The 15,321-nt window shown below is 40.0% G+C and overlaps 1 protein-coding gene across 1 annotated transcript; it reads right to left on the minus strand.

The window, feature by feature from the left end:
• Positions 1-683: 683 nt before the first annotated feature.
• LOC110505297 (antimicrobial peptide NK-lysin) lies at positions 684-2,942 on the minus strand. Its single transcript, XM_021584441.2, has 5 exons — positions 2,056-2,942; positions 1,807-1,886; positions 1,477-1,560; positions 1,194-1,351; positions 684-1,012 (listed from the first exon to the last, which is right to left on the minus strand). The coding sequence occupies exons 1-5, from the start codon at positions 2,102-2,104 to the stop codon at positions 982-984; spliced, it is 402 nt and encodes a 133-aa protein (XP_021440116.2). The 5' UTR covers positions 2,105-2,942; the 3' UTR covers positions 684-981.
• Between the last annotated feature and the right edge of the window lie 12,379 nt (positions 2,943-15,321).

Consider the following 15,321-nt stretch of genomic DNA (forward strand, 5'->3'; position numbering starts at 1 on the left):
TAGGTGTGCCAAGCTTGTAGCATCATATCCAAGAAGACTCTAGGCTGTAATCGCTGCCAAAGGTGCTTCAACAAAGTACTGAGTAAAGGGTCTGAATACTATGGAAATGTAATGTTTACCGTTTTTTTTATTTTCAATGCATTTGCAAAAAAAAATATTATAAACTGTTTTTGCTTTGTCAATATCGGGTATTGTGTGTAGATTGATGAGGGGAAAAAACAATTGAATCCATTTTAGAATAAGGATGTAACGTAACAAAATGTGGAAAAAGTGAAGGGGTCTGAATACTTTCCGAATGCACTGTATGTCATGTGTTTATACTCTACATGAAGAGATCAAACAGAAGCTGGTGGCAGTCTGTGGTGAAATTTGCTTCCTCAAATCTTTGTGAAAAAGTTGAAAATAGCTTTTAATCACAATCTTAATAATTCATATTTCTATACATTTTTCAGACGACAGCCCTTGCTGGATGTAATTTCCTACTAAGCGATCAAGATTCTTTACAGAAATATGAGATTCTAAATAAAAATGTCAACATGAGTTTAGACATTGTCATGAAATGTTTTATCATTGTGTTATCATTGAATTTTTTTACTTCGGATGAGTAAAAATGGGTTCAGATGCCAAAGGTTTTCTTTTGGATAAGGAAGTTGGTGTCAATGAAGGGTAGCTAATGAAGGGTACTCTATATTAAATGAAGTTTATTTTTTGCTGACCAAATAATTCACACAAACATAAAAAATTCAGAGAATAATAGACTATTTTGTACTAAAATAGCAAAAAGTCAACAAAAATTACATGTTAAAAAATGTACTGCAATTTAAGAATGACTATACACTTATAATAATGTTCCAAAAACATTATTTCAGAACATATCATTCCAATAATGAATTTGAGATAGCAAGAGGCTGGCAGCATAGCATTGTCTTGACACCTGAACATCCATCTTCTCACTTTGGAATCTGGATACTGGCTGTTTGGTCAGTAGCTCAGATCCAAAATGTATTTTGGTCTAAAAGATACACAAAAAGATGACATGAGCGGAAGATCAAAAGACATAACCCCATATTATGTATTAATGAATACATTCTATTCAATAGTGTTTCAATTAACAAGCTCAGGTGATAATCTCTATACTATTAGGTCATCTGAACAGTCACTAAAGAGTATCCAGAGCAGTTTCTTCGACTCACTTGCAGGCCTTAATGTTAATGCAGATGGTCCTCACGTCATCGCTGGTGCTAAGCTCCTCAACCAACACCCACAAGTGCCTTTTCACCATGCCTTTACACAGAGATTTAAGGAGGCCCAATTTATCGCAAACAGACAATAGCTTCTGCTTTATCTGCACCTATTGAAGAGAAATCATCAACACCAGTCGAAATTGAAATTTTCTGAGAAATATTTCAGTAAATAGTAAATAGTGACATTTCTTGGAAGGGACACTCATGAATTGTAATGCTATTGGGTAGTTACCTCGCTAGAGGAAGAGGAGATGTGTTTCTTCACTTTGTTCAGTGCCCACATACACGCCCAGCATGTTCCCTTTAACTGTTGCACCTTTGGAAAGCATAAACAGACAATGATGTACATGGTGTGATGTATTCAGTATTATGGTTTAAGTACATTTGAATAATGAATGAAAGTCAGGTTGGACAAGAGTTTAATCAATGTCTTGGTTGCATTCATGTCTTTGGTTAAGTGCTGTTACACAGTAGCAGGTTAGTTGAGTATTCCAATAGAACGTTGCAGAAATGTCTACTGCTAGTTCATTACATTTTGACCATATAGTATATATACTGTTACCATGTGCTTTTCTGGCTGTGCTTCCACTACTTCCTGGTCATCAAGGTTAACCTCTTGGCATTGTCCACAGACGTCCCAAACTGTGAAGTGAAAATGGTACAACATTCCATTATATTGTACTGAAACGAAAGGTGAACTTGGAGTGGATTTTAGGTCCCCCCTTTACAGATTATCGTACACCGTGACCCAATCGAATGCATCTGCTCCATTTACAGCAGTTACAACTTGAGTTAACAAATGAAAGCTCACCTGAACAAGCCAGTAGGCCGAGGGTAAGGAGGACCAGAGATGTCTTCATGATTTGTGGTGGTAAGAGATGTGAAGAGTAAAGTTGTGGTGGGGTTTGGTAAAGTGACTTATGATTCAGACAAGCCCCTTTATACACCGAGGCCTGTCTACCCACATCCCCCTGTACAACCCCCACCCACGACGACCTTTAATCTCTTTTTCATCTGTCTTATCTTCCTTTTCATTTGTCATTTACAGATACCCCTTGGATTTCTTCATATTTTATTGTGCTACAAAATGGGATTACATTGTTATTATTTCTTTCAACAATCTACTCAAAATGTGATAGCTAAAATATAGTCGTTACAAAAGTGTTTAGCCCCTTTGTTCAGGCAAGCCTAAATTAGTTCAGGATTTTAAAAAAAAATGGCTTAACAAATCACATAAGTTAAGTCTGTGTGAAAAAGTAGAGGTTGACATGATTTTTGAATGATTAACCCTTCCTCTGTCCCACTTACGTTCAACATCTGTAAGGTCCCTCAGACAAGTATTGAATTTCAAGCACAGATACAACTACAAAGACCAGGGAGCTTTTCAAAAGCCTCACAAAGAAGGGTAGCGATTGGTAGATGGGTAACAATTACAAATCAGACATTCACTGTTAATAGTTATGCTGTGGATGATGTATTAAACCACCCGGACACATCAAAGATACGGTCATCCTTCTGAACTAAGCTGCAGGACAGGAATGAAACTGCTCAGGGGTGACTTTAAAATGGCTGTGATGGGAGGAAACTTAGGATGGGTCAACAACATAGTAGTGACTCCACAATAATTACTTAAATGATAGAGTGAAAAAAAGAATACAAATATACAGAATATAAATATTCCAAAACATGCATATTGTATGCAACAAGGCACTAAAGTAGTACTGAAGAATAAATGCAAAGCCTTATGTTTGGGGCAAATCCAACACAACACATCACTGAGAAACTGGCTCCTTATTTTCAAGCATGGTGGTGGCTGCATCATGGTATGGGTAGGCTTGACATTGGCAAATACTGGTGGAGGTTTTGAGGATAAATAAATGCGATGAAGCTAAGCACAGGCAAAATCCTAGAGGAAAACCTGGTTCAGTCTGCTTTCCACCAGACACTGGGAGAGAAATTCCCCTTTCAGCAAGACAATAACCTACAACACAGGGCCAAATCTAAACGTGTGTTGCTTACTATGAAGACATTGAATGTTCCTGAATGGCCAAGTTACAGTTTTGACTTATATCTGCTTTAAAATCTATTCTATTCCACTAAGCTAACATGTGAAATTGTTTTAAGATGGTCATACCAAGAATCATTTAGTTATTTCATTTTGAATTTTAGTTACCTATTAAGTATAAAAACTTTTTTTTGATGAAACATTCAATTTGGCCTTACTGCTATTAGCCCATAGAAACGCATTGAATAACAGGTTCATACATGGAACAACAGATGGTCAATGAGTTAGGTCGCCATTGGCGGATGAGGTAGAATGAGACGCAGCCCATGCAACAAAAAAAACGGATATCTCTAGCTTAATCAGAAAATAATAATAATCATCTTCCTTCCACTTTGACATTAGAGCATTTTGTGTAGATTGTTGACACTTTGTAGCACAATAAAATCCAAACATAACAATGGTCATTATGGCCAAACAGTTCTATTTTTGTTTCATCAGACCAGAGGACACCAAAAAGTACGATCTTTGTCCCCATGTGCAGTTGCAAACTGTAGACTGGCCTTTTTATGGCGGTTTTGGAGCAGTGGCATCTTCCTTGCTGAGCGGCCTTTTAGGTTATGCGATATAGGACTCGTTTTTCTGTGGATATAGATACTTTTGTACCTGTTTCCATAGTAGGGAATGAGTTTCTTGAAATGCTTATGCAACTAGCTATCTAGCTAACGTTAGCTGTACTAAATGTGTAATGTTTTGGTATCAGAACTTCGGAATAAAGTGAGAGGTCATAGTTACATCTATTTACAGGTTTCTATAACATGAGAGATTGGCCCACTGCAGGTTTGCGATTTCTCAGCACAAGCATCCCCAGTGTAATGCAATGGAGGAGCAATGGTGAGTTTATGCTACCTAAATAGCTAGAAACTACAACGGTGCTTATAACAGCAGATCGACAACCAGAATAATTAGCTAACTAACTAGTTGACTTGGCTATTCCTTTTGCCTTGCCCCACCTATCCCGATGTAATGTTAACCTCATGTTACTGTTGTCACTGACATGCTTGACATTCTGATGATCTCGAACAGAATACAGGCCTATACTGTGAAAATATGCAGCTCAATTGAAAGACAGAGGAACAATATAAACACACATTATGTGCTTTCTTTCTGAGGTAGGGTTCAGTGGAGCTGTAGCTGGGTCAGGGTATTGTGAAAGCCTAGGGAAAGGGCTGCAATCGGGGTAGGGAATCTCTTTGGGGGCAAACAGTTTGAATGTGCTTGCCAATGAGAATAAGATAATAAACAGCCCAACTTCTGTAGCCTACAGTTCACCAGATTATCAAACCTGTCATTTGCGTGTTTATCATCCCAAAGAGTTGCATGTGGATCGCAGGCTGTGATCGTAGTACCACTGAGACACGACACAATCTGCGTTGTCTTTCTGCATTTACAACCAACCCAGTATATGCGGAAATGTGCGTGTGTCTTGCGATACAGCAACATTGGTATGCATACCTGAAGCCTCAGTGCATACTCGCATTCCAGGGAAAAAGCCAAGAGTGGACTATTCCAGCGATGACTTCAGTTATCACCCAGATGATGACACTATCTGCGGTGGTGAACTGTAAGATACAAGGTCACTACAGCGTAATGGTCATTTATGACTAAATGTGTTTTACTGATACATTTTATAGTTGAAATGTATTGCTGTGCCAAAGTACTATATCTAGACCCTTAGATATAGTACTTTGGCACAGCAATACATTTTTTTGGAAGGCCAAAAAGATCATCAAGGACAACAACCACCCGAGCCACTGCCTGTTCACCCCGCTACCATCCAGAAGGCGAGGTCAGTACAGGTGCATCAAAGCTGGGACCGAGAGACTGAAAAACAGCTTATATCTCAAGGCCATCAGACTGTTAAACAGCCATCACTAACACAGAGAGTTTGCTGCCTACATACAGACTTGAAATCATTGGCCACTTCAATAAATGGATCACTAGTCACTTTAGCAATGCCACTTTAATGATGTTTACATATCTGCATTACTCATCTCATATGTATATACTGTATTAGTATACTATATATATATATATATATATATATATATATATATATATATATATATATATATATATATATATATATATATATATATATATATATATATATATTCTAGGCAGTAGATAGTGTGTGTGTGTGTGTATATATATATATATACACACACACACACTATCTACTGCCTAGAAGGCCAGCATCCCAGAGTCGCCTCTTCACTGTTGACATTGAGACTGGTGTTTTGCGGGTACTATTTAATGAAGCTGCCAGTTGACTTGTGAGGTGTCTGTTTCTCAAACTAGACACTAATGTACATGTCCTCTTGCTCAGTTGTGCACCAGGGCCTCCCACTCCTCTTTCATTCTGGTTAGTGCCAGTTTGCGCTGTTCTGTGAAGGGAGTAGCACACAGCGTTGTACGAAATCTTCAGTTTCTTGGCAATTTCTCGCATGGACTAGCTTTCATTTCTCAGATCAAGGATAGACTGATGAGTTTCAGAAGAAAGCCTTTTGTTTCTGGCCATTTTGAGCCTGTAATCGATCCCACAAATGCTGATGCTCCAGATACTCAACTAGTCTAAAGAAGGCCAGTTGTATTGCTTCTTTAATCAGGACAACAGTTTTCAGCTGTGATAACATAATTGCAAAAGGGTTTTCTAATGATCAATTAGCCTTTTATAATGATACATTTGGATTAGCTAACATAACGTGCCATTGGAACACAGGAGTGATGGTTGCTGATAACGGGCCTCTGTACACCTACAGTATGTAGGTATTCCATAAAAAAATCAGCCATTTCCAGCTACAATAGTCATTTACAACATTAACAATGTCTACACTGTATTTCTGATCAATTTGATGTTATTTTAAATGGACAAATACATTTCCTTTTTTTTGTCTTTTCCTAAGTGACCCCAAACCTTTGAACGGTAGTGAATATATTCTTATTCCATTCCTTTGCTTAGATTTGTGTGGATTAGGTAGTCGTTGTGGAACTGTTAGACTACATGTTGGATATTGCTGCACGGTCAGAACTAGAAGCACAAGCATTTCGTTACACTCACAATAACATCTGCTAACCGTATGTATGTGACCAATAAAATTTGATTTGATCAATTGAATGTTAAACATACTTGTGATGTTCACCTACATGCCTGTCATGTTCTCTTACAGACTTCTCCTGTCGGCCATGCATTACAATGAGAATGCAGACAGGCCTCAGGCAACCACTCCAGCCGGAAGAATCCAGGTTCAAATTCGGTTCCCTAAGGGGGCTTTCACACCAAATTGGTTTGGAGCTTTTTTTTTTTTTACTGTTTTTTTTTTTACTCTTTACTCTTTTTACTCATTTACCCTGTTAGTTCAGTTCTTTTGGACTGGTGTAAACACTCTATTCGCACTCGGGGAACGCAGTAAGTAACACACTGTGGTTCGCACAAAAAGGGTGGTCTCAGTCCGATTCGTACCGTGGCAGTTCGCTTCAGATGACAACACAGTCCAGACTAAACGCAGGAAAATAACCAGAGTCGCACAGTATTATTGGTTGTTTGACTGTGAGCATTTGAAGAAATGCACGCAGCATCATAACTTGAGATGTCTGAAACATTCTGTGAGTAGCAGCGCATTTATGAGCACATCCGATGCAAATTAGGGTAGACGGGGCTATCTGATGCAGATTACGGGAGACAGGGCTATACCGGGGATATAGGCTACTGAATATAGCCTATTCACGTTGTAGTTAGAGCGGCTATTCCTGCATGTTGTTGGAAGACCAAAATGAAAGTAATATTAAGATAAGATTGGCTTCATGATTCAAAACTATGTGTGAAAAAAGCCCTAGTTCGGTTGGACTGGTGTGAACACTAGGTGTGTGCCGTTATGGCCATACTTGTATTCGTAAACATATCTATAAATTGACAGTTGATAGTCGGATAGGATGATACTCGAGATCGGAAAAAAATGAAACGTTTTCATATGTCAAAGTAGGAAAAATCTCCCTGCACCAAATGAAAAAAATACAATGTAACAAATAATCTAAATCTAATATGAACTATAGCTCAGAACTATATATGCAGTGTAATATAGAAAATCCCCATCAACTGGATGAGTCACCATTTATAGTTTGGTGGAAATTATCCAACCATTATGTAGGTTGGTGGAAATCCCCATCAACTGAGGATGAGGGGTCTCCATTATGTCGATGTGTAAAGATTAGGCTGAATAATAATTAACTGCATTTGGTGACTGGAGTCATTGACAATTTTTGGGTTCTTCCTCTGACACCGCCTGGTATATAGTTCCTGGATGGCAGGAAGCTTGGCCACAGTCATGTCCTGGGCTGTACACACTACCCTCTGTAGCGCCTTACGGTCAGATGCCGAGTAGTTGCCATACCAGGCGGTGATGCAACTAGTCAGGATGCTCTCGATGGTGCAGCTGTAGAACTTTTTGAGGATCTTGTCGTGCCCTCTTCACAACTATCTTGGTGTGTTTGGACCATGATAGTTTGTTGGTGAACACCAAGGAACTTGAAACTCTCGAATACAAAATATCCTTCTTAACAGTCTTAACAGCATAGAAAATTCCCTACTATGATATACAAACGTACATCAGGAGATCGGTTTACCAATGACTTCATGATCTAAGTTTAAATCCAGCTTTGATTCTTCCAAGATCACCAACTCCCAATATCTCCTATCATCTAATTAACATCACTTTGCATGGACCTAAACATTGAAACAAAGGCATGAAACTTCACACGCATTCACACACCTCAACACTGTATAATAAGTGTCGCTCCTCTTTGAACTATCTGCCGTACAGAATAACACCGTTTCTCTGTAACAATACGTCCATAGCACTTACAGTACAGTGAAACATATCAACATTTATTGCTCTTGATGAACTCTTCAAACAATCCAAACATGACAATTGAACTCACAGAATATCATTCATTTAGTCAGTGACCCGAGGGCTTCCGTGAGAATGTCTCTTCATCGAGATTGCCACAGATCAGGTGTGTTTGACCCGTGATAACCCACAGATTGGTCTTTCACTCAAACAATGTCATAAATCGTGATTAAGTCATCACACTCTGCTGCCACACCAGCCAGTTGCAAGTCGCGAGTATCACCTTCTCTCAGTCTTCCACTACATGTGTGAAAACACCCTGAGAACGAAGGAAACCACAGTGTGCAACTGTGTGTCTTTAGAAGCTCACACCTAGTAGGGGGGGAAATAGTTTTAATGATATTCCACCCATAGAGTTGTCGGAGATATATCGGCTGTGGGAAGAGACTAGGGGAGACATAGCAGAATGAAAGGCAAATGTTTGGGTTTGACCTTTACTTCAGTCAGTCAGCAAATTTTGGGAGGTTGCATGGAAAAAAGCACCATGGCAATAAACATACCGTAGTCCAAAAATCATTTTATTTTTCATTGAATACATACAAATACATAGACACAATACAAACAGACACAATTCACATGTACAGTGCCTTGCAAAAGTATTCACCCCCCTTGGCGTGTTTCCTATTTTGTTACATTACAACCTGTAATTTAAATGGATTTTTATGCATGTGTATTCACCCACTTTGCTATGAAGCCCCTAAAAAAGATCTGGCGCAACCAATTACCTTCAGAAGTCACATAATTAGTTAAATAAAGTCCACCTGTGTGCAATCTAAGTGTCACATGATCTGTCACATGATCTCAGTATATATACACCTGTTCTGAAAGGCCCCAGAGTCTGCAACACCACTAAGCAAGAGGCACCACCAAGCAAGCAACACTATGAAGACCAAGGAGCTCTCCAAACAGGTCAGGGACAAAGTTATGGAGAAGTGCAGATCAGGGTTGGGTTATAAAACAAATATCAGAAACTTTTAGCATCCCACCATTAAATCCATTATTAAAAAATGGAAAGAATATGGCACCACAACAAACCTGCCAAGAGAGGGCCGCCCACCAAAACTCACGGACCAGGCAAGGAGGGCATTAATCAGAGGCAACAAAGAGACCAAAGATAACCCTGAATGAGCTGCAAAGCTCTACAGCGGAGATTGGAGTATCTGTCCATAGGACCCCTTTAAGCCGCATACTCCACAGAGCTGGGCTATACGCAGAGCGGCCAGAACAATTACTTAAAGGAAAAATAAGCAAACTCGTTTGGTGTTCGCCAAAAGGCATGTGGGAGACTACCCAAACATATGGAAGAAGGTACTCTGGTCAGATGAGACTAAAATTCAGCTTTTTGACCATCAAGGAAAACGCTATGCCTGGTGAAAAACCAACACCTCCCATCACCCCGAGAATACCATCATAGTGAAGCATGGTGGTGGCAGCATCATGCTGTGGGGATGTTTTTCATCGGCAGGGACTGGGAAACTGGTCAGAATTGAAGGAACGATGGATGGTGCTAAATACAGAGAAATTCTTGAGGGAAACCTGTTTCAGTCTTCCAGAGATTTGAGACTGGGACGGAGGTTCACCTTCCAGCAGGAAAATGACGCTAATCATACTGCTAAAGCAACACTTGAGTGGTTTAAGGGGAAACATTTAAATGTCTTGGAATGCCTAGTCAAAGCCCAGACCTCAATCCAACTGAGAATCTGTGGTATGACTTAAAGATTGATGTACACCAGCGGAACCCTTCCAACTTGAAGGAGCTGGAGCAGTATTGCCTTGAAGAATGGACAAAAATCCCAGTGGCTAGAGATGCCAAGCTTATAGAGACATACCCCAAGAGACTTGCAGCTGTAGTTGCTGCAAAAAGGTGGCTCTACAAAGTATTGACTTTGGGGGGGGGGGGGGGGGGTGAATAGTTATGAACTCTCAAATGTTCAGTTTTTGTCTTATTTCTTGTTTGTTTCACAATAAAAAATATTTTGCATCTTCAAAGTGGTAGGCATGTTGTGGAAATCAAATGATACACCCCCCCCCAAAAAAAAATAATAATAATAATTCCAGGTTGTAAGGCAGCAAAATAGGAAAAATGCCTAGAGGGGTGAATACATTCGCAACCCACTGTATAAGCACACACACACACACACTGTATGGATGGTCAGTCCCTTACATCCATAGCTCTGCCTATGAACCTGACAGTGGTTACACTTTTCCAGTGTTTTCCAATTACATTTACAGTGCCTTGCGAAAGTATTCGGCCCCCTTGAACTTTGCGACCTTTTGCCACATTTCAGGCTTCAAACATAAATATATAAAACTGTATTTTTTTGTGAAGAATCAACAACAAGTGGGACACAATCATGAAGTGGAACGACATTTATTGGATATTTCAAACTTTTTTAACAAATCAAAAACTGAAAAATTGGGCGTGCAAAATTATTCAGCCCCTTTACTTTCAGTGCAGCAAACTCTCTCCATAAGTTCAGTGAGGATCTCTGAATGATCCAATGTTGACCTAAATGACTAATGATGATAAATACAATCCACCTGTGTGTAATCAAGTCTCCTTATCAATGCACCTGCACTGTGATAGTCTCAGAGGTCCGTTAAAAGCGCAGAGAGCATCATGAAGAACAAGGAACACACCAGGCAGGTCCGAGATACTGTTGTGAAGAAGTTTAAAGCCGGATTTGGATACAAAAAGATTTCCCAAGCTTTAAACATCCCAAGGAGCACTGTGCAAGCGATAATATTGAAATGGAAGGAGTATCAGACCACTGCAAATCTACCAAGACCTGGCCGTCCCTCTAAACTTTCAGCTCATACAAGGAGAAGACTGATCAGAGATGCAGCCAAGAGGCCCATGATCACTCTAGATGAACTGCAGAGATCTACAGCTGAGGTGGGAGACTCTGTCCATAGGACAACAATCAGTCGTATATTGCACAAATCTGGCCTTTATGGAAGAGTGGCAAGAAGAAAGCCATTTCTTAAAGATATCCATAAAAAGTGTCGTTTAAAGTTTGCCACAAGCCACCTGGGAGACACACCAAACATGTGGAAGAAGGTGCTCTGGTCAGATGAAACCAAAATGTAACTTTTTGGCAACAATGCAAAACGTTATGTTTGGCGTAAAAGCAACACAGCTGAACACACCATCCCCACTGTCAAACATGGTGGTGGCAGCATCATGGTTTGGGCCTGCTTTTCTTCAGCAGGGACAGGGAAGATGGTTCAAATTGATGGGAACATGGATGGAGCCAAATACAGGACCATTCTGGAAGAAAACCTGATGGAGTCTGCAAAAGACCTGAGACTGGGACGGAGATTTGTCTTCCAACAAGACAATGATCCAAAACATAAAGCAAAATCTACAATGGAATGGTTCAAAAATAAACATATCCAGGTGTTAGAATGGCCAAGTCAAAGTCCAGACCTGAATCCAATCGAGAATCTGTGGAAAGAACTGAAAATTGCTGTTCACAAATGCTCTCCCTCCAACTTCACTGAGCTCGAGCTGTTTTGCAAGGAGGAATGGGAAAAAATTTCAGTCTCTCGATGTGCAAAACTGATAGAGACATACCCCAAGCGACTTACAGCTGTAATCGCAGCAAAAGGTGGCGCTACAAAGTATTAACTTAAGGGGGCTGAATAATTTTGCACGCCCAATTTTTCAGTTTTTGATTTGTTAAAAAAGTTTGAAATATCCAATAAATGTCGTTCCACTTCACTTGTTGTTGATTCTTCACAAAAAAATACAGTTTTATATCTTCAGTTTTATATCGTTTGAAGCCTGAAATGTGGCAAAAGGTCGCAAAGTTCAAGGGGGCCGAATACTTTCGCAAGGCACTGTATTTGCCATGTTGGGGGAAAATTCAGAGGTGTCAGAGCTGTCTCCCCGATATACAGGACCAGTCAAAAGTTTGGACACACCTACTCATTCAAGGGGTTTTCTTTATTTTTACTATTTTCTATATTGTAGAATAATAGTGAAGACATCAAAACTATGAAACAACACATTTGGAATCATGTAGTAATCAAAAAAAGTGTTAAACAAATCAAAATATATTTTATATTTGAGATTCTTCAAAGTAGCCACCCTTTGATTTTTAAGCTTTGAGACATGAATTTTATATGTGTGCCATTCAGAGAGTGAAGATTTAAGTGGTACTAGGTGCCAGGAGCATCGGTTTGTGTCAAGAACTGCAATGCTGCTGGGTTTTTCATGCTGAGCAGTTTCCGGTGTGTATCAAGAATTGTCCACCACCCAAAGAACATCCAGCCAACTTTAAACAACTGTGGGTAGCATTGGAGTCAACATTGGCCAGCATCCCTATGGAATGCTTTTCGACACCTTGTAGAGTTTATGCCCTGAGGAATTGAGGCTGTTCCGAGTGTAAAAGGGGGAGGGTGCAAGTCAATATTAGGAAGGTGTTCATAATGTTTTGTATACTCAGTGTATACTGATGTTCCCTTACAGCCTGCGCTAGAGGGTCTAGTGAGAGTTCAAATAGGCATCCCTGTTTTGTACTCCTATGCAATACAACTCAGGCGGACCAGGTTTCCTATTTGGATGCATGCAGTGGGACCACGATAGAGGGTACGAACCATATGGATAAATGAGGGTGCGAAGCCAAAACGCAAACAAAGCTGGACATAGATAGTCCCACTCCACGCCGTCAAAGGCCTTCTCTGCATCCAAAGAAAAGACTGAACAAGACTGCTGCTGAGCATGGGCAGCATCAATAAAACTGTACGTAGTAAACAACGGATATTATCCGAAGCCATACGGCCCTTTATGAATCCTGCCTCATCTAAATTTACCAGGGACGAAATACAAGTGTCCAATCTTATTGATAGAACCTTTGCATACAGCTTGAAATCACAATTCAAGTTTGACAAGGCCCTGTAGCTGGAACATTCCACAGAATCTTTTACACTTTTTAAAAGAAGGGAAATAAGTGCAGTTTTCTGTTATCTGTGAAAAGTTCCAACCTCAAGTGAATAATGAATTGAGTCCAGAACAACAGAACCAACAGTATCCCATAATACAGTGAATAATTTGGGTGGTATGCCATCCAGCCCTGGCCATTTTGATTTTGAAATTGAGTCTAAATAATCTTTCAATTCACCCAAGGTGATGGAAGCATGTCATTTCATTGCATGATTCTCTGAGTGTAGGGTGTAGGGAGCTCCAAAGAATTGCCAAAAGTCTGCTCAGCCTGCATTTTCATAGTTGTTTTGACAGGTTGGAGAAATGGAGAAATTCTGCCTTGGAGGACAGATACTTGCATTCAGATTTGACAGTTCCCTCTGTCTGTCATCTGTATAGTTGGATCTCTGTAAAGATTCAAGGCGAGATATTTTATTCTCAAGGGAAGATGACTTACAGTTAGGTTCTCTATTCCGATGTGAGGAAAATTATGTACAAGCTCCATTTATGAAACAATTTGTTACTTTCCATAAGGAGTGTGAATTGACATCTGATTGAGAATAAACCTCAAAACCTCTTGACCGCCTTTCTTAATTTGGCTAAAGAAGTTGTTATTCTGTGAGAGAGAAACATTGAAATGCCACCTCTTAAACCCAGAAGGTCCAGGGGTGTTCAAAATAAATCAGGGCAGGCGCATGATCTGAGAATAGTTGCATGGGTAATCCATTAAAAAATATATATATAATACATTTGAGAAAATGAATGGTGGCGATAGAAATAGAAGGTGTAGTCCTTGGTAGTTGGGTTTGTAATAGAATCAATAGAGTGGTCAACTAGTAAGTTCAAATCATCTCCCAGGATGAGAACATAGTCTGAGAAATCCTACAACTTTAGCTTTAGACCATAAAAAAGGAGGGGTTGAACACATTAGGTGCACATATTGAGGACAGGCAGAATTGGGTACAAAACCTTCCCTCACTGTCTCCACCGGAAATTCCAATCTTAACATTAATCAACCCGCAAAATATAGAAAATGCGGTGTACAATCAGAGAGGTCAGAGCATATTTTTTTTAGATGCACTCAAAAGGGTTCCAAAAGGGCTCTTCGGCTGTCTGCATAGGAGAACCCTTTTTGGTTCCAGGTAGAATCCTTTTTGGTTCCAGGTAGTCACCCTTTTATGTTCCAAGTAGAACCCTCTCTGGAAAGGGTTCTACATGGAATCCAAAAGGGTTATCCTTTGGGGACAGCCAAAGAACACTTTTAGGTTCTAGATAGCACCATTTTCTAAGAGTGTAGACCTACGTTTTTGCTTATAATTTCCTATATGTTTGTAGACTGTTAGTCAACTTGTCTAAAGAGACATGCTGCTTTTCTGTAATTACTTGTTGCCCTAGAATACTAAACAACCCAGTAGAGTCGATTTAGTATTCTAGGTGCGTCTTTCCCGAAAATCGGTCTTCTCACGAAAGAGATTTGGGAGAAGAACAGGGAGTATGTCTCAAGGACAAGGTCACTAATCTCTGGCGGCTGGGTAGCAGGATATGTGTGTGCGTCTGTTTGTATGCATGTGTGTGTGTGTGTGTGTGTGTGTGTGTGTGTGTACGTCTGTTTGTATGCATGTGTGTGTGTGTATGGCTGTGGGAATGTATGGGCGTGAGAAGTCAGTATAAAATGAATTGTTTTGTATTCCTGACTTTAGGACGTTCCCGTGAATAAACCTTTTTGACTATCTATTGTCGCTGGGCCACCGTCTGTTTCATTCGACCAGGATCTTACAAATTCTGGTATGCAGACTGAGTAATATAATTAAATTGAGCTACGTACCTGGAGAACAAAATTCTCTTATCAATTGGTCCTTCGAGCCGGATCTCAATACCTGCCTCTGTCGTCCCAAGGAACTGCTGAGAACCGTGCACGGGCGGATCCAGGATCCGTAAGATGTATGGGAAGTAAGAACATAGAACATGCCAAAGGACAGAGAATGTTACAACCGACAAGACAAGGAGTTCCGAGGATTTTAGTAAGATAAAAAGGCCCAGAGAGGATGTCTGGTGGTTATGTGGAGGTATGAAGCTGTGGCATAACCTGCCAACAAATTGGACCGGTATATGTACACTGGTGCAGTTAGGCATGCCCTTCACCTTTATTCGACACAAAGACCTAGGGCCAGGTAGAAGAGT

The sequence above is a fragment of the Oncorhynchus mykiss genome, chromosome 25 (assembly GCF_013265735.2).
Source record: "Oncorhynchus mykiss isolate Arlee chromosome 25, USDA_OmykA_1.1, whole genome shotgun sequence".
Classification (NCBI taxonomy): Eukaryota; Metazoa; Chordata; class Actinopteri; order Salmoniformes; family Salmonidae; genus Oncorhynchus; species Oncorhynchus mykiss.

What these genes read in the sequence shown, in the direction of transcription:
- LOC110505297 (XM_021584441.2), bottom strand. Translation starts at nt 2,104, where the DNA reads ATGAAGACATCTCTGGTCCTCCTTACCCTCGGCCTACTGGCTTGTTCA. An exon ending in CACAGCCAGAAAAGCACATG is followed by an intron (nt 1,561 to 1,806) that starts GTAACAGTATAT and finishes TGCTTTCCAAAG; the next exon opens with GTGCAACAGTTAAAGGGAAC. An exon ending in ATTAACATTAAGGCCTGCAA is followed by an intron (nt 1,013 to 1,193) that starts GTGAGTCGAAGA and finishes TGTATCTTTTAG; the next exon opens with ACCAAAATACATTTTGGATC.